Consider the following 25098-nt stretch of genomic DNA (forward strand, 5'->3'; position numbering starts at 1 on the left):
AGTGGGGGAAGCCAAGGAGATGGAATGCAGCTGAGACAGACTATTGGTTGTTCTAAGAAGTCTCATGAAAAGCATGGATGACGGGTATGTGTCAGTCTCCCCAAACACTGGGTCTGCTTTAGCAAACCCAATTCTTGGTACTGAGGTTTGTTTACTAACATTCTGGAACCGACCAGATCACCTTCCAATGCCTCTGAGACAGAAAGTACTGGAGGCAAAGACACTGTTTGCTACCCGGGAAGCTGCCACAGTGAGCTCCAGGAAGACTCTGGAGTCCTTACCACTAGACTCAGGATGGGCCTTTTTTCCAAAACCACCAGGTTCACTTTATGACATGTGCTTAGTTAACAGAAATCACCTGGTGACATCTCAGCTGCTAAGGACAAAAGTCCAAATGTGAAAGCAGCCTTCCTGCCTAGCAGGGACCCACGACCTTGTATTGGTTTTCTTAGGAGATGCAAAGTTCTCCTGACTTGGCATTTCTAGCTCCAGTGTATTCAACATAACAGATGCTCAGTGAAAGCAGGCAAAGTAGAAATGAAAATAATAATGGATGTCAAGTCTCAAGGCATCAGAGGTCTAACATTCAACTACTCTTCTAAATACTTGGGATTGCTGGCCTCTGCTTTTTAATCATTAAAAGAAAGAAGGTTTAGCCTAGTGCCACGTGTCTACAAGGTGCTTAGTCCTTTCTAGTCCGTAGGACTTCACTCTGCCCGGGGAAGGGTAGATGGCATTGGAGACTTGGAGGCACATCTTTACAGGAGAGAGGATGAAATGCACAACCAAAGCCTCACTGCTCTTACCCATGACCAGAGCAAATGAAAGCTTGGACGTCTTTACCTCTAGGTCAGGGCTCCTCCAGCTTTAATGTGCACTGACACACCCAGAGATTTTGTTAAAATGCAGATTCTGACTCGGTAGGTCTGAGAGCCAAGATTCGCATTTCTTGCCTTCTCCCAGGTGATGCTGTGCTGTTCCTATCACCACATTTTGAATAAGAAGGTTCTAGGGAACTGTTTTAGAGTGGCTTCTACTAAAAGCAAGATGCTGGAAGATAGTTCATGGTGAGAAAGCTACTTCCTTTACAAAGGCAGACGCAGTCTGGGCTAGTCTTAACACTTCTTTCACACAAGCCAATCTCTTAAGAAAGAGAACAGGAGGGAGTGGGGCACATCAGCCCCAGGCTCCCAGACCCTGCCGGGCACCACCAGTGAACGGCAGGATGTGATAACACTGCCTGGTGGCCACTGTCCGTGTTGGATACCACCTTCTATATGTGGCCATTGATGCTGATTTCCTTTAAAATAAATTTGCCTTAGTTCAAATGACTTGGGTTAAAGCAAAATAGAAAGGAAACAATGATTCTGGTGGTGTTCAGATGTAACAAACTGTAAGGCAGAATAGGCCAGATTGCACAGATACTGCAGGAGCTCGATGACCTTCCAGAAACCACCTGCAAGCTCTTTTAGACAGGAATATGTTTCTAGGAAGAAACCATAGCTTCCATCAGGATGTCAAAGGTGTCAGACACCAAAACAGAACTAAAGAACTCACTTCTCTCAAGTCAAGTGTAACTAAGTGCCCATGACTTGCCAAGTTTACAGTATACAGCTGATTTCCTGGACAACATGGGTTTCAAATGCGTGAGTCCAGTTACATGCAGACTGTTTGGATAACTACACCACGGCACTGTAATACATGTATTTTCTCTTCCTTATTTTCTTTTCTCTAGCTTACCCATTTAAAAGAATACAGTATATAACACATATACAAAATATGTGTTATTCAACTCTTTATGTTATTGGTAAGGCTTCTGGTCAAGGGTAAGCTAATAGTTAAATTTTTAGAGACGGAAAAGGTAGAAGCGGATTTTTGACCGTGTAGGGGGTCGGCACTCTTAATCCCTGTGTTGTTCAAAGGTCAAATGGGCTCCATAAATCCAGCTCCTTGGATATTTAATAGCTTTCTAAAGACCTCTGTCACAGTTACACTGATCATCAAAAAGCAGTGTTGTCCTATAAAGATTATTAAATAGCCCTTCTTCTTGTAAAGCACTGTTCCAGAGAATTCCAGACCCAGGAATCGTTAACAGGTACTTGACCAAAGAGAAATTGTTAGATCAAGAGAAGTAGGTGTCTGCAACTCTGCCTATTGTGTTTGCTCTCCCTCTCCAGGGCATTTACCATGCTCTTTAGCATATTCAAGTCATCTTGAACTTCTATTTGTCACAGAAGTCCTCTATGACAAAGATCTCCTCACCGTGGTTCACTCTGACCATTCTGAAATGGATGTGGAAGGCCCTTTGTGAGCACCGTATATTAACACCGTTAAACAACTAGTGTCCTGTGGGGGGCGGGGGGGTCACTGGCTGCTTCATGAACTAGCCCTGAAGCTGGGGAGATGAGCAAGTATAAGTAGAAGGCAGAATCGTTCATTTTCTGAAAGGCACAGGCCACATTTCATGTAGCAATCAGTGGACGGCAAGTGCCATGGTCTACAGTTGGTGGCAAGTACGAACCGCAGTTTAGAGTCTAAATTCCTGCCATTCCAGTTTAGAGCATAGCCCTTTAGCAGGACATTTATGTTTTCAAAAAGAAATGTCCCAGCCAAACACACTGATTTCCTGCACTGGGCTGTAGGGGAGCAACCAGTGAAGGCATTATTTGCACACTTGGATCTTAAGCTTCTGTTCTGCTATAAAACTCCTTGGTAACTGCGAGAAACCGGGAGGAACACAGCTGTCTCCCACTCCCCTGCTGCTCCACAGTGCATCAACCTCACAGGTGTTGGGGGCATGGCCCAGATCACACGGCGCTGGCCACACAGCTGAACAAAGTGTTACTGGGTTTTTCCTAGCTTACCTTCCGATGGTGATGCACGGTTTACCCCTGACATCACAAAATCTTTCTACAAGGTCCCAATTATCTTATTCCGTAAAGTCACTTTTCAAAAAACGCTTTTGTATTTTTTGAAAACACTATGAAACAGAGGAATGAGTGTTTACCCAAAAGTATAAATAAATATATGTTGAAATGTGACTTTTCTCTTATTTTCTATCACTCTTATTAAAAAACAAATGAGAACACGAACTCTGTAAACTGATGTCCTCCAGGAGAGAGGGAGAAGGGATGGGTGACAGGTGAGGGGGGTTAAGAGGGCACTTAGGGTGATGAGCACTGAGTTACTCCACAACTGCTGAATCACTGTATCGCACACCTGAAACTAGCGTAACACTGCAAGTTAGTTATACCGGAAGAAAAATAAATTGAAAACACCTTAGAGGCCAGTGTGACTTTATTCATCCTCTAGATTCTTGAGTCCTATTTGGCATCAAGTAGAATTAAGGAGAGTTACAGATGTGCTAATTTTTTCAAGCTCAGTGTTTGTAAACTTTGGGCAAACCCTCTGGTGTTGGCTTGGGCTAGCTAATCACTTATCCACCTATCCTCCCCTCCGAGTAAAAGCGGTGAGGACTTGGGGAGTAGAAAGGTGGGGAAGCTCACTGTAGTTACAACAATGTGTAGAGTTTAGAGCCTGATGGGAAGGAGATTACACGAATTCAGAGATCTCCAACAGGACTTACTACCGTATCATTTAAGTAATTTTAATTTAAAAAATCCTGGATTTCTGCTTTGGGATCTGATTGTTATGCTCTGTTTTGAAGGGGATTGGGAGAAAAGCTCAATGATGCCTTGAAACACATGACTGAAAGTAGTTCTTTTAAAAGAAATCCACTCACAGTGGCTATGTTACCAACGTCCATAAACTATGCCTACAGAGAACCTGGCAGTCTTCGTAATGAGCCCTGAAATCTAGACAAGGCTGTTCTTACCTCCAACTCCAGCTCTTCCCTGTCCATGTCCTGATGGATGCCTCCAATGTAGTCATTGGGGTCATAGTACTCGTGGGCTGAGGGATGCCTGCAAACAGAAGAAAGACCCTTCAGGCCTCTTGCACTTGGAAGTAGCTGCTGTCATTCCCCTCCCCTCCCACCTCCGTGACAAGACGCCTCTGTGATGAGGCACAAGCTCTCAGGGCCTGGGGCACTGTCTCTGCTAGTTTCTCCCTGGCTGTGTTTCCCAGTGGGGTCAGGACTCCCCGTAACACTTCCATCCTCTGCGCTAAAGTCTGTCCCCCTGGAAGAAGATGGAGGTGACAGTGGGACAGCCTTTGGTGCTCCCAGGGACCATCCCCCAGCTGACTAGTCGTGTGTCAACAGGACTCATTTCTGTTTGTTTTAGGTTTTTTTTTTTTAAGTTTATTTTGAGAGAGACAGCGGTAGTGGGGAAGGAGTAGAGAGACATGGAGAGAGAGAATCCCAAGCAGGCTCTGCACGGTCAACACAGAGCCCGATGCAGGGCCTGAACTCACGAACTGTGAGATCATGACCTGAGCCAAAACCAGGAGTAGGACGCTTAATGGACTGAGCCACCCAGGCGCCCCAACAGGACTCGTTTCTAACTCAATCTCAAGGTAGGAGATGTACTCCTATCTCGTGCTTCTTGCCTCACTGTTAGATTTTATCTTTGGGGAGAAAAAGGCTGGACTTGAGGCAACATTCAAAGACACGTGTTGGCCTCTGAGACAGGTCTGAAGGGCTATGACCAAAACTGCTATGCTGTCATCTAGGACAGTGTCTTTCCAAACTTTCGTGTTTGTTCCCCAACAAGGAATACATCTGGCATGAAAAGCCTGTACGCACAGACAGGTATACAGTGAGCATACACACATGCACACATAAACTGCATGTGCAGATAAGCACACATGGGTACACAGTCACTGCTCAGAGAATGGACACTTGAGTCTCTCTCTCTAGGATGACGTGTGTGAAACACTATTTACACAACCCACCGGCTCTTAAGTATCATTAATGGAACGTCCAGGAGCAAAGGCAGTGGGAATGCTATGAGGCTCGGCCGGCAACTCTGAAAGGTGCCAGACGTGGATGGAAAGCTTCAGCCTGACAGTTGACTGGGGACTCAAACCTTGCTGTTCTCAAAGGTCAGCAGAGCAATCGATGGTCTTCCCTCCCACGCACTTCGTTTTATAAAAACAGATCAGACATGAATGGTCATCCAAACAAGGGCTGGCTTTCAATTTTCTGGACTTACCAGCACCTATCAGGTAAATATACTGCCAGCACTTAAGGGGCTTTTAGTACTGAGGAGGTTGTGGGAAGGCCTGGGCTTTCAAGCATCAAGTTAACGCTCCCCTTTCCTTCCCGACGTGCACTCTTGCTGTCCTCTGACCTTGCAGCCCGAACCCGGGGTGACCTGTGGACTCTACTGACATTTCTCAAGTCTCCCCTTGAGGGTAAGTCATGTCATGTTAACTAGACTTAAGAGGAAATTAAAGGTCTGGCTTCTAAAAGGCCCATCACCATGACAGTTCACCATCTGAGAGTCAAGACTTGCCGTAAAGGCCTCATCAATACTGAGAGGCAGTTCGGGTCTATAAAGTCAAACAACTGGCTTGAACGATTGTACTCGGTGAAGTTTAGGTGAGATGGGACCTGCCTTGCGATCCGGCTGCCAACAGAAGCTGAGAACGGGTGAGCGTGCACAGGAAGGGCAGTCGTTACATGTACCTGAGGTAACAGCTGTCTGCACGCTACCATGTGTGTGCGCGGTGCCCCCCACCTCCCCGACACAATGTCCACTGCAGCTGAGGTGGCTTTGTCAGGCCTGGGCGGCTGGCCCTGGGTTCCTGTGACAGCTAACAGGCAACACCAGGGGCTGAAAGGCAAGCCTGTCTGGCACCTGACGGAACATTGGAAGCGTGTGCTCACTTCCACTATGGAGTCGCTAACAGAAACCCAACAGGTATCACTCAGAGGTCTGCCCTGGAAGAGGTAAATGACCTTTAAAATAGAGCAGCAAGTCAATCATCGGAATGAGGAGCAGGACAGGAAGAGCCAGGAGTGACTCTCACGTCACCTAGAGACTGAGGTGGGGAGGTGGACATACTGACCTCACATACGCAAAATCACATGCTAAAGGGGACAGCTTCTCAGCCAGTGGTCTATCTTTAAAAATTTCTTCATTTACTTCCCCTAAATATTTAATCTGTCACTAAATTAATGATGATTGCTGCTGCCGCTTATTATGGCACATTATTTCCTTTAACCCAACACTCTTATACACTAAGTGCTATTATTATTTTTCCTCTTATTAACATGGGGCTAAAGTAAAGTACTCCAGCTGCCCGGCTAGGTAGAAGTGTGCACATCAGGCTGGTCTGACTTGAAGGCTCCAAGCCCCTCTCTATCTCTGGCAGGGAGTAAGGTAAGAGGAGAGTTGTGTGTAAAGTAATTAATGTGCGATGTTGGATCACAGCTGTTACTTAATCGGTAAATGCAGTACTTATATGAGGCATGTGTGGGCTTATTAACACAGATCCAGGTTTGAAACGAGACCCAAGAAAGCAGAATGCACCACCTTCAGGGCTCTCTTTACCTTCCCAACTTACTTTGTTGTCTATTTGAAAGAACCATCAGCATTCCCTCTAGTAACACCGCCAAACCTTCACGTTGCCATTTGCGGTGATTAAATTTTATTCTGAAATAACTTTAACGACATTTGTAAGTAATTTTGTTCTTGGAATATAATTTGAATAACTCCGCTCCGGGGTTATAATAAAGTAATTAATATGTCAGAGCGGTTTTGAGCAGGATTCAATTGATTGCCTCCATAAACAATGAAGCGAAGCACGGGCAACTTGGAGAATTATAAGACACATCACATTATTTTCCCCACATGGAAGGGGAGAAACCAACTTCTCCGGACCTCTTTACTGCATTTAACACATTAGCACTGCACGGTCACGTGACTTACTCCTCGGGCAGGAGATAGGGATCCAACACAGGGGGGCTGGGAGAGGACATCTTGGTGAGCGCCATGATGTGCTCGAAGGTGATGTCGGTTTGGGTTCCCGTGTCCACGAGCTGTGACTCGGACGGAGGCGTGAACATTTTGGTCCGTGGCGTTCTCCTCAGCACCTGCACCACGATGGGCTCTTTGGCCGTCTTGAAAGCCTCCACAGCCTGGTCATGGGTTGCTCTGGATAAGTCTTTGCCGTTGACCTGTGGGAAAACAGGTAGGGTGAGGGAGGCTGATCGTCAAGCGGAAGCCGGGAAGACTGTTCTCCTGTCTAAGTGCACAAAAATAACAACTCGGGGTGGGGGGGAAGGCGAGGGGGTCTGACGATCACAGTTCTCTGTGGTTGGGGGCTCCCAAGGAGAGCCTAGTGGGATGGGAAGGAGTCTGCAGGGCTGCAGATCCGGCATTCAGCAGCAAGGCTCACAGCGGGGAGTGTCGGCTTCCTCCTGGGGGGTCTTTAACGCAGGTTCATCACCTGCTCATCTCGCCTGTGAGAGAAAAGAGCAGCCTCAGGGCTCAGAGCCTTTATCAGGCAATAATAGCTAACTAGAAATTAATTACATTGTTATGTTTTAATAGGGTGTATTGTGTCAGGTGACATTAGCTTTCTTTTTAGGGAAGCGCTGGGAAGTTTCCTTTTGAAATAAATTGCTTGGCTTTTTTTTTTCTGTTAAAAAAAAAAAAGTCAATTAAAACTACTAAGTAAATGATCCGCCAGGGCGTAGGTGGGTTGGCAGAGACCAAGGAAGTACACAAATGGCTGGCGTTCTGTCTGATGTTTGGGAAACAAGCGCTAGTGTAACCGCGGTCCCATGTCTCACTGGGTACAGCCCCTGTGTACAGCCACTGCTGCCGCATCCCCAGTGCCTGTATTTACTGCTTGTCAACTGTCTACTGCAGGACTTACATGAAGCTACCACTTAATCCTCCTCTCCTCATAGTCTGGGAAGCTGGCAGAGCCGAAATCATGTCCATCTCCCCCCTCCAACAGCCTCCAATAAACCAAATCATCACCTAGGTAGTGGTGGGTCACGACTTTGTACCATTGGAAAGAATCCTGGACACAGCAGCCAATAAAAACTAACTCACCATGGCTATCTTTAGCTTGGCTTATGCAAGAGGAAATAGAAGGCAGAACCTTGTTTCTACACTATGAAGCCGTTCCTAGCAACCTGTTAGCCCAACTATTTAACTGACCCCATGTTCTGATGGTTTGGCGATGTCGCATCGAAATTATCAGGCCCCGACATATTTCAATATTATTCCCCAAGTTCCCCAAGTGGTTGCTTTGCTTTTTAGTGTCACATAGGAGATGACTGCATAGCAGCCATATTCTGCAGAATACACCTCTGCAAAAGTTCCTCGGCGTCTCACATCTCTGGAAAACGACACTGACAAGTTCATGTCACTTCACAAACGAAGTCCTGAATGTAAACCTCTTAGATTAATACTCCATTTTTTTCAATAGGCATGTTTTTAGTATTCATTTATAAATGTCACGGGGAACACAGAACGTTTCCTTGTCTGACACATACATCCTCCCCTCAGCACCCACCTCCCATTATCTCGTACTTCAAAGCACGCTGACAGTTATGGGTCCTTCCTCTGAGGCAGAGGGCACTTTGGTTTCTTTGTCCAAGCAGAACATGAGTATTGATTATGTGGCCATTTTTCTATGTTTGCTAAGTCCCTTCACTCGGGCCCTACAGGGACAAGAGCTCTCAGGACCAAGGATCTTGTAAACAACTACTCAGTTCAAGAATAGATGTCAGACTCTTTCCTTATAATGAAGCCCAAGTGCATTGTGCCAGGGGAGATTATTAATGATCTTGATTCAATCTACTTAAGTAATTTACTTACATCACAAGGGAGTCAGGCAGAACAAGAACTCTGGGCCACACAGTGGTTCAAACGCACCATCTGCCGAAGCACCATTCGCTCTCCCACAAGAGCCCTGACTTCCTCTACCTGGGAGGATCCAGAACATCAGGGTTTAACACCCCAACTGTCTTCACCCCTCCTCCTTTGAGAAGAGGATCTGAGGACACAAAGGAATTCTTTCCAGCTTTCCCAACAGCAGACCATCTTGACCCCCTCCTTGCTCAGGGCCTAGAGTACTGAGTGCTTGGGCTGGGAAGGAAGGGGAGGGGGTGGGTGGTTAAACCGCGACTTGGAGATCTGAGAAATTCACGCTGTGGCAGAATTCTCTGAGCCGTATATTCCATTAATGCCTGACACCGAGAGTCAAGTAATACAGGAATGTACAATGTGATAGTCAGTGTGTCCCTAGGTTAAATTAATGCCACAGGCAGCATGTGTAGGAGATGTGGGTGTGGCCCAGGCCAGCTAGCCATGCTCGGCCTCTGCCCTTGGTAGTCACTAGGGATGGCTCGTACTGAAGGTAGTTTTACCCGCAATGACCTCAAACATGAAGACTTTCGAACTGGTCCTGCACAATATATCCAGCCTATGCTTTTGCTACTGACGTGTAAATATCAGACCATTTGCCAAAAGGGAATGAACAAGAGATTTCCTTCCACGAGTCTTTTAGTTACGTCTAAAAATGAATACATCCTAGGAATCTACTTTTTTTTTTTTAATATTTTTTATTTATTTCTAGGAGAGAGAGAGAGACAGCGTGAGCAGGGGAGGGTCAGAGAGAGAGGGAGACACAGACTCTGAAACAGGCTCCAGGCTCTGAGCTGGCAGTCAGCACAGAGCCTGACACTGGGCTCGAACCCACGAACCGCGAGATCATGACCTAAGCGAAAGTCGGACGCTTAACCAACTAAGCCACCCAGTGCACCCAACTAAGCCAACCAACTTACACCCCCCCTTTTTTTTAGTTTTATTTATTTTGAGAGAGACAGAGAGAATGCAAGCAGGGGAGGGGCCGAGAAAGAGGGAGGATCTCAAGCAGGCTCTGCACTATCAGTGCCAATAGAGCCTGTGCAAGGCTCAAACTCACAGAACTTTGAGATCATGACCTGAGCTGAAACCAAGGGTCGGATGCTTAACTGACGGAGGCACCAGGTGCCCTTAGGAGTCTAGTTTTGAATTATACAACTCGGTCTTGCAAATACAACAGCAGACCATGTCAGCTACCTGGTCAACTAGCATCCCTCCTTGCCCCATCTGCTTCCTCTCTGCTGAGAGAGATTAGATGTTGTTTCCTTTCCACTAGATCAGGGAGCTTTCCCTCTCAGGGTGACTGAGGTGTCCCCGCTGAAGTGGGGATGGCTCTCTTCTGCCTCTGGGCAAGTCATCTGCATGTGTTGCTTAGACTCAAGGGGAGTACGTTGGGATTATGTTGAGATCCAGTCTCTGACGCAAGGTTCACAATATATTGAGGGACTCGGAGCAGAAAAATGTGAGAACTGGAGTCTCTGATTATAACACCAAGCAAATGAACTAACCAAGCTTAGAACCTCTTACCCCCAAATTTTCTCTCTTCAATACCACACTCCTGATCCTTGAGACCATTTTAACCACTTTCACTTAAGTCTCCACTGCTTGCAGCCCAGAACATCCCAGTAGGTATAAATATCACACAGATGTAGTGTAAAATCAGGGATGTATTCTGATCAGTTCCTAGACACATTCTTCCATCTGTATGAAAGAATTCCTGAAAATGCTTTTCCAACTGGAGTAAATCTTAATCAGCTCATTTTTATACAAAAGTGATGGCAACTATTACTTTGATTTTATACATCAACGCTACAAGACTGAGCAGATGTTTAAATGGTACCTACAGGGGCGCCTGGGTGGCTTAGTCAGTTAAGCATCCGACTTTCGCTTAGGTCATGATCTCGCGGTTCGTGGGTTCGAGCCCCGCATCGGGCTCTGTGCTGACAGCTAGCTCAGAGCCTGGAGCCTGTTTCAGTCTGTGACTCTCTCTCTCTCTGACCCTCCCCTGCTCATGCTGTCTCTCTCTCTCCCTCTCCTAGAAATAAAAACATTAAAAAAAATTTTTTTTTTTAAATAAAAAATAAATGGTACCTACAAAGAGAAACACAGAAGACCCGCCTGTATTAGTCTAACCTAAGAGGATTCTCAGGGGCAGACAGCTGCCCTGTCTCCCTGCACACAATTACAAAAAGCCAGAAGGCTTTTCTGACCCCGTCCCACCTTTGGTATTGTTCCAAGGTGCTGGTCCGACAACATCTATAGCCTCTCTACAGCCTAGGATGAAGGAAAGCAATGGCAAAGCCAAAGGGGAGGCGGGAATGTTGGGGTGACTGTGAAGTGATGTCCTGTCCCCCTCCAGGACATCACCTCCACATCAGGCTGGGTGCCACAGAGAGGCCTCTGTGGCACCTATGCCCATGAGAACAGTTTCAGTAGCCCAGGGCCATGTGTGTATGCTAATCAAATGACTTTCCGCTAAAGCCTGTGCACCATCTAGGTGAGTGCCTCCTTCCAAGTGATAGCTCAGGGATGGAGGGCACAGGGTCTGCGACTGTGAGACCAAGGCAGGGGTGCAATCCTGACTGTGGGCTTTGGACAACTTGACTATTCTGAGTCTCAGTTACCTCACCTGCAAAATAAATGTAATTATAATGTTGTGCCTCTTAGGGTTATTACAAAGTTTAATGGGATAATCTACTTAAGAGTGCCTCACATGCAAATAATAGGAAATTTACTAAGATACCAGTACTAATGGGAATCTGACACCAGAAGTCTTATTTCCCCAGGAGAAAATAATCTATAAATCAAAGCAGCAAAATGCAGCCTAATTAGGTAGTCTTAAGAGACATCTGTGTCCTGAAAGACTCTCTACCCATCTCCTGTTCCTAGACGACCAACATATGCATTAATATTTTTGAGTTGGGATTCTCCGACGAGTGGGGAGAAGGGGGGGTTCAGGGGTGCAAGAGATAAACTTTACAGACTTGACTCCTGCCACACAAGCTTCTTGACAGGGTATTTTAGGGATCATTACATTCTCTTAAAGGACCATGAGACAAGGCAGGAGTTTACTTTCCTAGACGATCCATTTTTGCAGCCAAATTTGTTTTGAATTACCTTGTGCACATAACACTCATTACACTGTCATCCTGGAATCACATCACTGAGAGCCTTAGCGAGGGGATGACTCCAGTACACTGTCAACCACCCGAGAATGACAGCCTTTATTCTCGGGATTAGCATTACATCTACATTACCCAGAACGGCTGTGATGATGGCTGCAATTACAGATGGAATGCTCATCCGGTGACGTTTGGCCCGGTCAAATTAAATATCATTAACTCGCCCAATTGAGCAGATTGCTTTTAAAACAGTTTATGCAGCTCTAAAACCAAGTAAATGGAATGTTTTGGAACCAGAAATGCTGATTGCAAACTTTATCTTTATTATAAATTAAAGGCTCAAGTTATTCACCTAAGGCTCTGGCTGGCCCCTTGGGACTTAGGTGCAATTATGGTGAAAATCCAATCAGTCTGTCTCAAGGCAAACAGCACTGGCACAAATCCGACATGACACTAAGGAACCTTCAAGAGGTCTGTTAGTGTGAGGTCTCCTGAGACAAGACAATTACGCTGAGGGTGTGGAGTGATTCCTTCCTGGTTCTGATGAGGCCTGGGTGACACGCCTGCTGCTCTTTGTGTCAGACGCTCGTGACCGTCTTCTCCACGGTCCCGAGAATGAACACAAACCTGAGAGGGGTTGCCATGTGGGGGCAGACTTCATGGACAGCCCGTCTGTCCATCTTTCAGTCATTCAATTCCTGAGAAAGTATCCAATGTGGTTATTCAGTGAGAGTCGTTCCTCTCTTGGCAGACATATCAGGATGCAACTTGGGACAATTTCTGGTGGAAAAAGGAGGCTACAGCAGGCAAGAGCCACTCAAGAAATGGCCACAAGGAATGTGTTGAGGGCAGCATTTTCCCGAGACATCTCAGGAGGGATCCGATCTGCTGAGGTGGCAGCTGGTACTCCCAGAGAGTACACAAACCGGAGCACAAATTGAGCCCATAACCCAGAGAGTGAGGGGGCCCTGGATCATCACCGTCTACCTAGAAATGCNGGGAGGGATCCGATCTGCTGAGGTGGCAGCTGTTACTCCCAGAGAGTACACAAACCGGAGCACAATTGAGCCCATAACCCAGAGAGTGAGGGGGCCCTGGATCATCACCGTCTACCTAGAAATGCCACTGGTGGTAGTCACGTCATGCAGCTGTAATATTGCCTTTCACAACAGGAGCCCGGAAAGCTTGTGTTGTGCCCTACAACTTAAGTGTGAGCAGGTCAGGATACGTGGATGTGTAATACTGGGAAAAGACCTACCATACGGTCTCTAAATTAGAAAATACGTATCTATTTATGGGAAGACATTTGGTTTCTGAGAATCAACATACTGCAGTCACCTCTATTTCTACTGCACGTGCTAAACGACCCCAATATAAAGTGCTAATGCGATTTTGAATCCAGCCTCCTATCAATTATGCCCCTGGCTAAAACACAACTTTTATAGGGTTCATTTAATTAAATACAGGGGCAGTGATTTCATTCTGTAAAATATCACACCTATGTTGTCAAACTAATTAAAACTTAGGTTCCGATGGAAGCAGCAGACAATAATCAATTACATACCAAAAGTTCAAGCCCTGATTTACACTGAAAAAAAATTTTTTTTCATTCGAGAAACTCTTTGTTCTGTCTTAATTTATTTCAAATATATAGTCTGCTCTGGGGCTTGACATAGGGAAGGCCAACTTATCTAAAATGTAGGTATAACTAAGAAGGAAAAGAAGTCTGGGGCACTTGGGTGGCTCAGGTGGTTAAGTGTCTGACTNAGTACAAGGTTTCAAGCCCTGATTTACACTGAAAAAAAATTTTTTTCATTCGAGAAACTCTTTGTTCTGTCTTAATTTATTTCAAATATATAGTCTGCTCTGGGGCTTGACATAGGGAAGGCCAACTTATCTAAAATGTAGGTATAACTAAGAAGGAAAAGAAGTCTGGGGCACTTGGGTGGCTCAGGTGGTTAAGTGTCTGACTTTGGCTCAGGTCATTATCTCGCGTGGATTCGAGTCCCGTGTCGGGCCCTGTGCTGACGGCTCAGAGCCTGGAGCCTGCTTCAGATTTGGTGTCTCCCTCTCTCTCTGCCCCTCCCCTGCTCATGCTCCATCTCTCTCTCTCTCTCTCTATCAAAAATAAACAAACAGGGGGGCCTGGGTGGCTCAGTCAGTTGAGAGTCTGACTTCAGTCCAGGTCAACATTCCACACTTGATGGGTTTGAGCCCTGCTCTGGGCTCTGAGCTGGTGGCTCAGAGCCTGGAGCCTGCTTCAGATTCTTTGTCTCCCTCTCTCTCTGCCCACCCCCCCCCACCACTCTGTCTCCCCAAAATAAAAACAAACATTTAAAAAGAAAATAAACATTAAAATTTTTTAAAAAAAGGAATAGGAGTCTTAATGAACAAATGGTATTCACAGTAACATGTTTCTGTGGAAAACCCTCACTTTACTATGTGATATGTATGTGTAAATAGACTACTCTTCCATAGATCCCAATTTCTTTGATGTAAAAACTTAAGGCACGGCTGCCTGGGTGGTTCAGTTCATTGGGCGTCCCACTCTTGGTTTTGGCTCAGGTCATGATCTCATGGTTCGTAGGATGGAGCCCTGCGCTGACAGTGTGGAGCCTCCTTGGGATTTTCTCTCTTTCTGCCCTTCCCCTGAGTGCACACTCTCTCTCTGTCTCAAGATAAATACATATTTTTTTTTAAACCCTTAAATCTGTAGTAGAATGTTTGATATCTACCACGGACCCCACTAGAGTATGTCCATGTTAACTTCTAAATGTGTCCTGAAGTTAGTTTGCTGGGCTTGCTCTTTCTACAAGTGGAAGGTTGCCTGCCTAGCTGCATTGAGTGTTGTGCACACCTGAATTTATAGCCCAGGTAGTCTTCCTGGGAGAGCACCCTTCCTGACATCTAACTTACATATCACAGATTTTTAAATCCTTTACTTTTTTTCTCAAAGAGAGACTATTCCTGGCTGCCATGCCAGTCTCTGAATAATAAAATGGATGGCATGTCTTAAAGAAATCAATGCCAAAAATCATCTATGTACTTAGGTTTTTTGTAAAGTTGGTCCTTTTTTTAAATTTATTTTTTTACATTTATTTATTTTTGAGAAAGTAAGACAGAGCATGAGTGGGGGAGGGGCAGAGAGAGAAGGAGACACAGAATCTGAAACAGGTTCCAGGCTCTGAGCAAGCATTCAGCACAGAGCCTGATGTGGGGCTCGAACCCACGAACCGTGAGATCATGATCTGAGCCACAGTCGGACCCTCAACCGACTGAGCCACTCAGGTGCCCCTAAAGTTAGTCCTAAAATGTTGTAAAATGCTTTCTTCTCAGGTAAAAATCTACCTTGATCAAGATTTCATCTGCTTTAGGAAGTTTTCATGTCATAACCCCAAATCACATTGTAAGTGATGACATCCAAATTTCCATTAAACTACAATATATTTGAACTACTCTGCATCTCAAGATAAACATGAACATTTAAAAAATATTTATTTATTTTTGAGAGAGGGAGAAGCAGAGAGGGACGGGCAGCCAGAGAGAGAGACAGAGGATCCGAGGTGGGCTCCCCATGCTGTTAGCAGAGAGGCCGATGTGGGGCTCGAACTCATGAACAATGAGGTCATGATCTGAGCTGAAGTTGGATGCTCAATCAACTGAGCCACCCAGGTGCCCCAAACATGTACATTTTCTATCATCTTAAAGGTGATAATTTAAAGATGCAACGACATATAGGAAAGCCCAGTGCTGTGTTGTTGGAAACAAGGTGTTCCTGTAGCTAAGTGCCCCTACTTTCTATGACTCCTAAGTTCTGTGGAACATTTCTTCTCCAGTTGTATCCTTAATGCCTTTGCAGCAGGGATTGGTTTCTGGTTGAAATTCTGTTAAAAATGGTCGATCATATTCTATGGTCTATCACTGTTCACCCCTGGAAGACATTCTTCCAAGTGCCTCCAACTACCCTTCTTTTATTCTTCATACTCTCTGGAAAAGCCTTGACCAATCCTTATGGTCCAACCACCTGCCCGTTTTCCATTTCTCTGCGAGTTTATTGATGCTGGAGAACATTTACACAGGAGATGTCACTGAGTAGAATTCACCGCATTTTTCTTGATGTGTAATCACATAGTTATTTTTCCACTGTTTGCCTGCGTTTTCTCACCAGGCCCTAACCTCCGTGAGGGCCTGAACCATGTCTTTTGTTCCCTATAGCACACAAATGCAGCTTCTGGAATGCAGCAGGCTTGCCCACGGGTCAGCTGAGCGACCTATTCACTCATGTGCAGACAGTCAGAGTCCCCCCCACTGTGCACATCTGCTGGCGTTTCGTGGTTTTCTCCTCTTACACAAAAATTCAACATTTTCTGCTCTATGATCTTATATGCTAAGTTGAACACAAATCTGATGGAGTCTATTTTCGAATTTCCAAATTTCAAATGAGAATAAAATACGTGTTATATACAGATATGCATATTTAGAGGGAAGCGTTTTCAATGTTAAATGTATACACCGCTTTTGCCATCCTCATTATGATGCTATCACGCGCTATGAAGGAAAGCATCCACTGCTTTGTGGACGGTGTAAAACATGACGCCCAGGAAGGATGGGAATGTCTGCGAAAGGGCACAGCAGCTGTACCCAAGCTTTCCCACCCACCCCGTGGTCTGTGGGCTGCATGAGAGGAGGTGGGGCCGCTTCAGGTGAAAACGGAAACCTCCCATTACAGGGGAAGGAGATGACAAAGGCCAATGTCATAGACCTCACAGAAAATCACAAGATGCAAAATGGCTTCTTTTTCTAGACCTTTCTTCTCTCTTTCTCTCTCTCTTTCTCCCCTCCCCACCCCTCTGCCCTGTTCCCCACACCACCCCTGCCAGGATCACTGCTTACGGTTATGGAGGCTAACCTGTGTGCCAGGTGCCCAGACAAAGAGGGGTGTAGGGTGGGTGGGCTCAGAAGAAAGGGAGCCCTTTTCTAACCCCCACTTAAAAGGAAGGGCCGGCAGCGGCCCCCCCTGCTGACTGCCACCGGGTCCCAGTCGGTACAGCAGAAGCACGTGAACACCCGACCGCTGGGCACCTGCAGTTCTGTCCGGGACCCGCACAGGGCTCAGCTCCCTTACCCCTACACGACGGTATCCTTCCCGCGTACTGCCGTGCTGCCCGGCCTGGGAGACGACGAGGCACTCCCTCTCTGTGCTCCGCTGCTCCCCTGTGTATCAGAGGCGCGGCCAGCACAGCCACAGGGCAAGGCAGGCGTGTCGGACCCTTCCGTCGTGATCGGGGCAACAGTGGGGCAGCGCTCCCTCTGTGCTAGACACTACGCTAGGCACTTGGCACACGCCTCCTCGGGCAAGCTTCCCGTGCGGGAGGTCACGTAACGTTATCTGCGTCTTCCAGATGACCCCGAGTGGCCAGAGGGCACCTGTGTCTCTGCAGACCTCCACTTCAAGACGCACGCTGAGGCCCGAGGTAGCCAGGCCTCTTTTTACGTGTTGATTTTATTGCACGGGACGATCCACACTGGCGTTACCTCCTACCATCAAAGCACTACAGCCGCCAATCAAAGGAGAAAGGTGTGGTTACGTTTTTGCAAGCATCACACCCAGGGCCTTATGAAAACCGTTTTGTTATGTCATGTGCATCTCCCCGGGGTGAACTTCGTATCAGTCTCATAAATATCTCTTATAAACTTAAACGTGTTAGCTGTTTTCCTCAAAGACTAGGGGAGTGTTTCAGACAAAATTCCACCCTCAAGCCTCTAATCATCAGAGAAAAGGACTTATAGGAAGGCTCCTCCCCCAAACAACTGCTGTCATGCAGAAATTAGAAGAAGATTTAAAAAAGCATTTAATGATGTTTTATGCGACCACGGTCAGTGAAGTTTCACAGAGGATCCGAAGGGAGATTGCCTGAGCTGTGTGGGAACAGGAAGGGGGGAGTTTCACGCGTAAGACCCTTCCACTCTGGGGTCCGATTCCCTCTGTTTAAATATAGGCTGTGTCACTTCTGGGTTACATCATCGTGAGCAAGGTAACACCCTGGTGATTCAGTGTTCTTATCCGTAAAATAACTGGGTTGTTGTTGGGATTCGTGAGGCCAGACACAGAAAGTAAGTAGGGCTCGTGCCCCCGGAGAGTGAGTGCTCAGTCAGCATTAGCCACCTATTATCCCCACTCATGTGAGGAATTATTGGGGCACCCACTACCCAGTACCCAGGCACTGATCAAATGGGGATCAAAGCTCAGTGACTCCGGGAGAGAGAGAACACTGTCTGGGCTCTGGGGTGACACACGCAGGGGTCTGACTCTCTGCCATTTACCAGACGGCCCACCGGGTGAAGTCCCCTACCTCTGCGTGCCTCAGTGTTCTCCACTGAGAATGGGCGGCGTTCTAGCACTTCCCTCCTAGGCTTTCTGTAATGACTGAACGGTGTGAAGTAAAGCCCCTGGTGCAGCGCTCAATGTCAGCCACTGTCACCGCGCTGCAGCCTTGGACATGTTACCGAAGGTCTCCCTGTTCCTCATCTGTCAATGGAGTTGTGAAGATTCCCTGTGAAGGGTCCCGCTCACAGTCAGCACCCTCACGGGAGACAGTAGCCCCCACGTGCTTCCTACACGTTCCAGCGGCCCAATTTCAGTGAAACTCTACGGGCCAATATGTCGTGGAGTAAAAAAGATGTCAAGTTGCATTCATGTCTATGGGAAAGAGGCCTTTCTGGATCCCGGTGCCCATCTCAAGGGTACAGTATTCTGGACTCTCTGTACTGGGTGTCTGTTGTGCCAGGAGTGCACTAAATGCTTTATGTGCATGATCCCATCCCCTCTTCCCGATAAGAAGGTCACCGGGGAGGTCAGCGGCATTCTGTGTTCATAGATGAGAAAATCAAAGCCCAAGGAGCTCAAAGCAGCATCCTAAGACCTGTGCGGCTCCTAAGCAGTAGAGATGGGATCTGAGCCACGTCTGCTCAAGTTCAAGCATATGCTCTAACCTTCTAACCCCTGGCCTGCACTCTTACCTGACCTCAGCCCAAAGCAAAGGTAAGATGTACATGAGATGGGAGGGTGGAGTGAAAATGAGCCTTCCTCGCAGAGCAGGGGCAGGTGAGGCACAGACAGGAAATGCAAGGCTCTGGTGAGAAGCAGGAAATTTGTGGCTTGGAACAACATTTACTGTTGGTGTCTTGGTGGGAACGGGTGAGGCAGGCCATGCTGAACCAAGGTGGCCTAGTCCACGGACCTCTCCCAGAAAGTCACCTCGGTAATGGTCCATGTTTAACAAGCGGAGTGAGGAAACACTGGTTTTGGATAGTCACTCACCCACCCCTTCTGAACTGTGAGAAGCCAAAGGCACAGGAATCTCTTGTCTCAATTCTCCTCTTAACGAAGCTGTCCCGTCAAATTTTAGCCTCTTCGCCCTACCAACGTCCTGAGGCACTCTGTGAGGCTCTAGCGTTTAAACACCATTTAAAATAAGTCCAACCAGGAGGAAAGTCTTATGTTAAAACAGAAAACTCTTGAGCGGGAAGAAAACCAGCACCATCAGATGCTTTGAAGCCTTTGAATCTTACGGGAGCCACGGGCCAAGAAATCAGATTTTGAAAAAAGCTTATTGACCTTAATTAATGATCTGTGTTTTATTTATCCCTCTTGCCAAGATTATGAAATTTCCTCTTTTTCAACAACACCAATGTCAGGTAACAAAGTAACAGACGCCGGGACGAATGAGAACGAATGCTGACACGCTTTAAATACAATTTCCTGGCTCTTGTGGATTGCGTCTTACATTTTTAGTGGAACTTCAACAGTGATTTTAAATCTTTGTTTTCTATATATTTAACTGTTTTTTTGAGAGGCTTGAATATAGACTCCCTGTAATGTTCTGGATCCCAGTTCCTTCTTGGGGGCCCCTCACAAGTGCGAGGTGAGGGTATCATGTCAGCACCTGCTAGTTCCTGTCCAATCTAACCTACGACTGGTTGGAGCCTCTGCGTCCTAAGACTCTGGAATCCAATGTGTCCATTCTTTTGCCAGAAAACCATAATGGGGATGGATTATAGGATGAGGGATGGGTTATACTGCTAACTGGTTAAAAAAGCCACTCAATCTTCTATTTCACCACCTCTCTCTGCACAATGGGACACAGTCCCCAGCCTCAAGCGGGGGAAGCCCGATCCATTTGCTCCTGAAATGCTTTGTTCTTCACACAGGCTTTCCCCACGATTGGTGTTTTAGAACTGCATTTCTAAAGAATGTAAACCTTATCTAGTTACACAATCCCTACATTTTTAGTTTTAATCTTGACTGGACATCAGCAGTTCAATGTGGTATTATGATGGGTAATTTTCAGCATTTTTTATTATGAAAATTTTCCTGATCTTCTTTTCCCTCTTAATTATCCCCACGAGGAAAATTGTAGAACTGAAGTCTGCCATTAGCAGGACGGCCCTCACTACTCCAGTGTCCTCAGGGTGTGGGGGAAGCCCTCCGTATTTTATTCTCCTAACTTTTGGCAATGGACTCATTTTGCAGAAGAATGAGGGTATGTGTGTGTATGTGAATGATATGAATTCACTGCTTATCTAGGTTGATATGATTAAAGCACAAAAGCTAACCTGTTTGTCCTGAACTGTGACAACATTCTCTATTTTTAATTGCAAATTATTGCTCAGTGTGTTGAGGAAACGTAGGTTAGAGGGGAAAAATATGTGTCTCCTGCTAGGCTGAGATATACTTCTAAATTTGAATAAAATTTCTAAAAGACAAAACACTTGATCCTACCCACTCACACTTCGCCTGTACTATGTCTAAGAATACTGCATTTAAGAGTACTTAACATGCAACGATGAATCAGAGAGATATTCAGCGAATTGCCAAAAGATTCATGGTTTGCAGATACTTCCCTTGCAATGAAGAGACAACTTTATATCAATAGATTATATAAATTTGCTTTAAGTTATCTCCACTGAAGTACAGAGTTACCTAGTGATCAATGTGAGAAATTAATGCAGAATTCTGGAAATATTAGCTTTGAGAGAAGACCCAATGGAAAGTGAGCAGCAATGAAGGACTCTGGAGGCGTGGACAAAACAGAAATTGGTAAGATTTAGAACCTTGATGAATCAAAAATAAACTTAAGGTGGTATTTCTTTCTCAAAGATTTATAAATGTGATTTATAAATGGCACCAAAAGAATAATGATGACATCCTGGGATATTTATCACCTCTAAAATAGCAAATAAAATGACTCTCCTTCTCAACTTCACAGGCACCAAGGGCTTTAAAATATGACCACATTATAATAATTGATCTTCGCTTTTTTGGTGATTAAATTCTGGGGAATAAGAATGGCAGAGTAATTACAAGTTTAAGCTGCACAGAACTCCAGCACACAGAAGGTCCATGATAAGTTTGTTGATCTGAACAGAGATGAAAAATGAAATGAAAAGATATGTGTCAAAAGCATCAACATTAACGCCCTTCCAAATACAATTCCGTAACCCCCTGCTCCAGCGACTCTGCCCCACTGTGGGAACCACCATTATGTCCCCGAGGATTGCTCTCAGTTTGGGTTACCAGAAGCATTGCATCAGGGAGCAGGTCCTTCAGACATCATCCCCTGACCCTGGGCTCCAGCAGGGGTACAGAGGAGATGGACCCCTTGCTTCGGGCCACCCGGGGAGACTTTGTTCAGGTGACAAAACAGCCTGAAGTCTATCCCAGTGAAGTGAGCCATGGAGGAGTCCAACGAGAGGTTGGCCTAAGCACAACAGCAAGCTCTCCCCTCTGCTGTCGGCCGGTCAGTGAGCTTTAACGAAGAGGCCAACAGGGCTGCGTCTGTGAGAGGAAGGAGGATGTAACTGTGTGCAGGGTGCGGGAATTAGTGCGCGGACCCCCCTCCCCATGACAGACAGGAACCTGCAGCATTTCCTCAGATGATTTATTAGACATGGGGAGCATTTGCTAGAAACCTACCAGGAGCAAATCATCTGGGAAGGAATTAATGATCCAACACAACACTTGATAATGCAATTAGAATATGAGGAAATGCAGGAGTTTTCCAGGGAGAGAGAGAGAGAGAGGGAGAGAGAGACAGAGAGAGAGAGAAATAGGGAAGGAGAGGGACACAGAGAGAGACAGAGGGAGGAGAGCAGAGAGGTAGAAAGAGGGAGACAGACACAAGTATGTGTACGTGATTTTGGTTATGTCAAACTTAAAGCCAGAAAAAGAATCTAACGAATTTCTCAAAGGGTAAAGTTGTCAGGGGGGAGGCGGGGACTGGGGTGGTGTTTCTAGTTCTGGCGCTTGCATCGAGTTACCGGTGTGCCCAGCTGAGTGGAAATGCACCTGGAGCTATGTCTCAGCCAAATGGGGTGTGGGTCTGAGGAAAAGAAAGGAGACGGCTGGCAGCAAAAACACGGTCCCCATGGAGGGAGGGCGGAGTGCGGCTCCGGGAGCGGGGTTTCCCTGGAGCTCCTGTGGGCTCTCTCCCCGACTGCTTGGGTTTGGGTCAGGGATGTTGTCCTTTAAACCTGGACTTAGTTGAGTTAGAAACCAAGAATCTGAAGCTCTGGAAGCTTCTCTCTGACCTCATTTCATCTTGCCTCATGGATGAGCTCACTGAAAAACGAGTCTTCCAGGGGTAACACCCGCTGTGTGCATCTAGGGGAAATGTCCGGCCGTATATACGCTTGTTCTAACTGCGGGCCTGTGATGTGTGTGCACTCTCTGTCTGGCTGTGTCACTAGGCTCCTTGTACTATTATGAATGTGTAACTCTATACATGTTTAAAAATCTGCTGTCCAACACTGTATGCTCCCTGTCCCCTCCGTTGGCTTTTTGAGTCTGGAGAACACATGGTTAACACTTTTAATGCCTTTCCAGAGCATTTCTTTATTTAAATATCGGGCGTGTCATACTGCCAGCTACACCGCACTTTCATACTTTGCAAGTATCTTCATCTGCTTTAGCTCAGCAAGTGCAAGTCAAGCTTGGAACCCTGAAGCCAAGCCCTCTCAGGATACGAGAGCGCACAGGACATGTGTGCACAGGGAAGGGTCACTCATGCAACACTTGTCCTACAAATCCAGATTTCTTGTGCCCCGGAGCCTCTACCGGGCCAACACTGACTGCTTCATGCTCAGACGGTCAGGAAGCTCAGCGTGGCCGCCATGATTGACTCCTAGACCCCACATGGTGGGGAGGGGGGCCCTCCTGCTGGGCACTGGCCGCCCGCAGCTGGTTACTGGTGCATTTTCATCTCCTTCCACCTCTGGGGGGTAAGAGCATGACGTCGTTAGTTTTGCAGCCCTGTGTCCCCGCCAGCGGCCACTCCTACGGGGACACTACAGATGCTCCATCAATAACGTGATGAACCAATCACAGAACCCGAGCACTTCGTCCAAACATACTGTGTGTGTCTCCCTCTGTGTGTTATGTGTGCGAAGTCGTGGCTTCTCGTACTCCTGTGGAAAGGTCATTTTCCAGGGTGCCTGTGAGAGAAATGGCTTGGCACCAGTGGTGGCCAGTGATGTCCGCGCGAGGTGTCCTTTCTGGGGCCACCGCTGTCACTCTTCCTGTCTCCCAGAGACCTCCCACCCCTAAGGATGACTCTTCTAGACCCCCCTGCAGAGGCCTGGCCGCTGCCATCTCCTCCAGAAATGCTGGCGTCCTCCCTTGTCCCCAGAGCCTCGACTGGCTTGTGTGACAAAATGTCATGGTTGACACCAGACCATCCAGATGGCAGGTCAGGAGTGCTGTGAGCACAGGGCTGTTTGCAGTCTTTCCCTCAGCATGTGGTCCAAGAACAAAGTAGGCACTCAATAAATGCTGGCCTTGGAACAGCTAGAGGGTGACTCTCCACTGGGGTACCCTGCAAATGGAGCCCTCTCCTGCCTTAACATGACGATAAGAGGAACTTCCCGAGGTGGCATCACGCTGATGCGTCATGTCACCCCACCGCCATGGGACTGCCTCCCTTTTGCCGCGGAGAAAACTGGGCACGGTGCCTCCGTCCAGACCTCAGCCGAGGCTTCCTGCAGTCCCTCGTTCACCGTACACGGTCATTACACGCTCAGTAGTGTAAGATTCACTTCCTCACTGCCTGCTGCCCCAGGACGGAAGTCCCCCCAGGAGAGCGACTTTGCTTCTGCTCACACTGCCAGGTGTTTAGGACATGCCGTGATGCTGTTCACACGGTCGGGTCCGTGCCTGAGTCACACGGTCCTGTGTCAGGACCCCGGTGCTGCCCCGGGGAGCCCTGGGATCCCAGGCCCAGGAATCAGCGTCTCTAACTAACCCTCAGTTGCCTCATCTGTAAGACAGACATAACAACACACCTGTACTTTCAGGGGCTGTGCTAGAATTACACGACATTCTGCGTATAACCCGTGTATATAAACCGCATGCAGGGGAAATGGCACGCCGTCATTTCTCATTGCCATTGGCATAAAACTCCAAAGCACTGGAACGTATTCATCTCTGGCCTTCACCACTAACTCAAGGATAAAGAACACATGCGGGAATCGCTTCCTCCATCTCTGGACATTTCTTAACTGCGGCTGATTGCAGAGGAGACTTGGTTCTGAAACTTGATGGCCCACTGAAAACAAGACGTTCTGCTGACTCTTCACGGCGACTTCTCCCTGATATTTGTCCTCCCCCTCTCCCCACCAGCTCTTCACTATACGGGGCACGGGCACCTGCTCTCAGATTCTACTCCACAGAGGAACCTGGACAGAACCCTCAATGGTGGGGGCAGAGAGGAGACAGACAGGCCAGACAACTCGAACTTTAATTCCTGGAAAGTTTCCAGCTACCTAGGCTTATACTACGAACTTCAGGCTTCAAGAGTCTCTAGTGAGAGAATGGAAAAGGAGAAAATGCTGCCCGGGGAAAGAGATGCCCCTCTTGGTCAGGGAGTCCTCACATGTGCAAACACAGTGCTACACGCAGGTAAGGGCAACACAGGGCAGCTGGTACCTAACATGCCAAGTGCATGAGATCTGATAGCCAGGTAAGAACCAACAGACTCCCAGATGTAAAACACTCCGGTGACTCTGGGGGGAAAGACCCACTGCTTTTCACCTCCTCATGCCAACAGAAACACCATTAGGAAGGAGAGCAATTTCTCTCTCGGTTTTCCAATCAACAGCTGCTTGATAAAGGAAAACTGGTTCATACTCTT

At 47.0% G+C, this 25098-nt stretch overlaps 1 protein-coding gene across 1 annotated transcript in view; it reads right to left on the bottom strand.

Moving 5' to 3' along the window:
- PDZRN3 (PDZ domain containing ring finger 3) overlaps nucleotides 1-25098 on the bottom strand; it is a 242308-nt gene that overhangs the window by 13773 nt on the left and 203437 nt on the right. Inside the window, 2 exon segments of the mRNA XM_077770644.1 lie at nucleotides 3836-3923; nucleotides 6837-7084. Of these exon segments, the coding sequence (XP_077626770.1) occupies nucleotides 3836-3923; nucleotides 6837-7084 (336 nt within the window).

Source organism: Crocuta crocuta, unplaced genomic scaffold, assembly GCF_008692635.1.
Source record: "Crocuta crocuta isolate KB4526 unplaced genomic scaffold, BGI_CrCroc_1.0 scaffold126, whole genome shotgun sequence".
NCBI classification, from domain to species: Eukaryota; Metazoa; Chordata; class Mammalia; order Carnivora; family Hyaenidae; genus Crocuta; species Crocuta crocuta.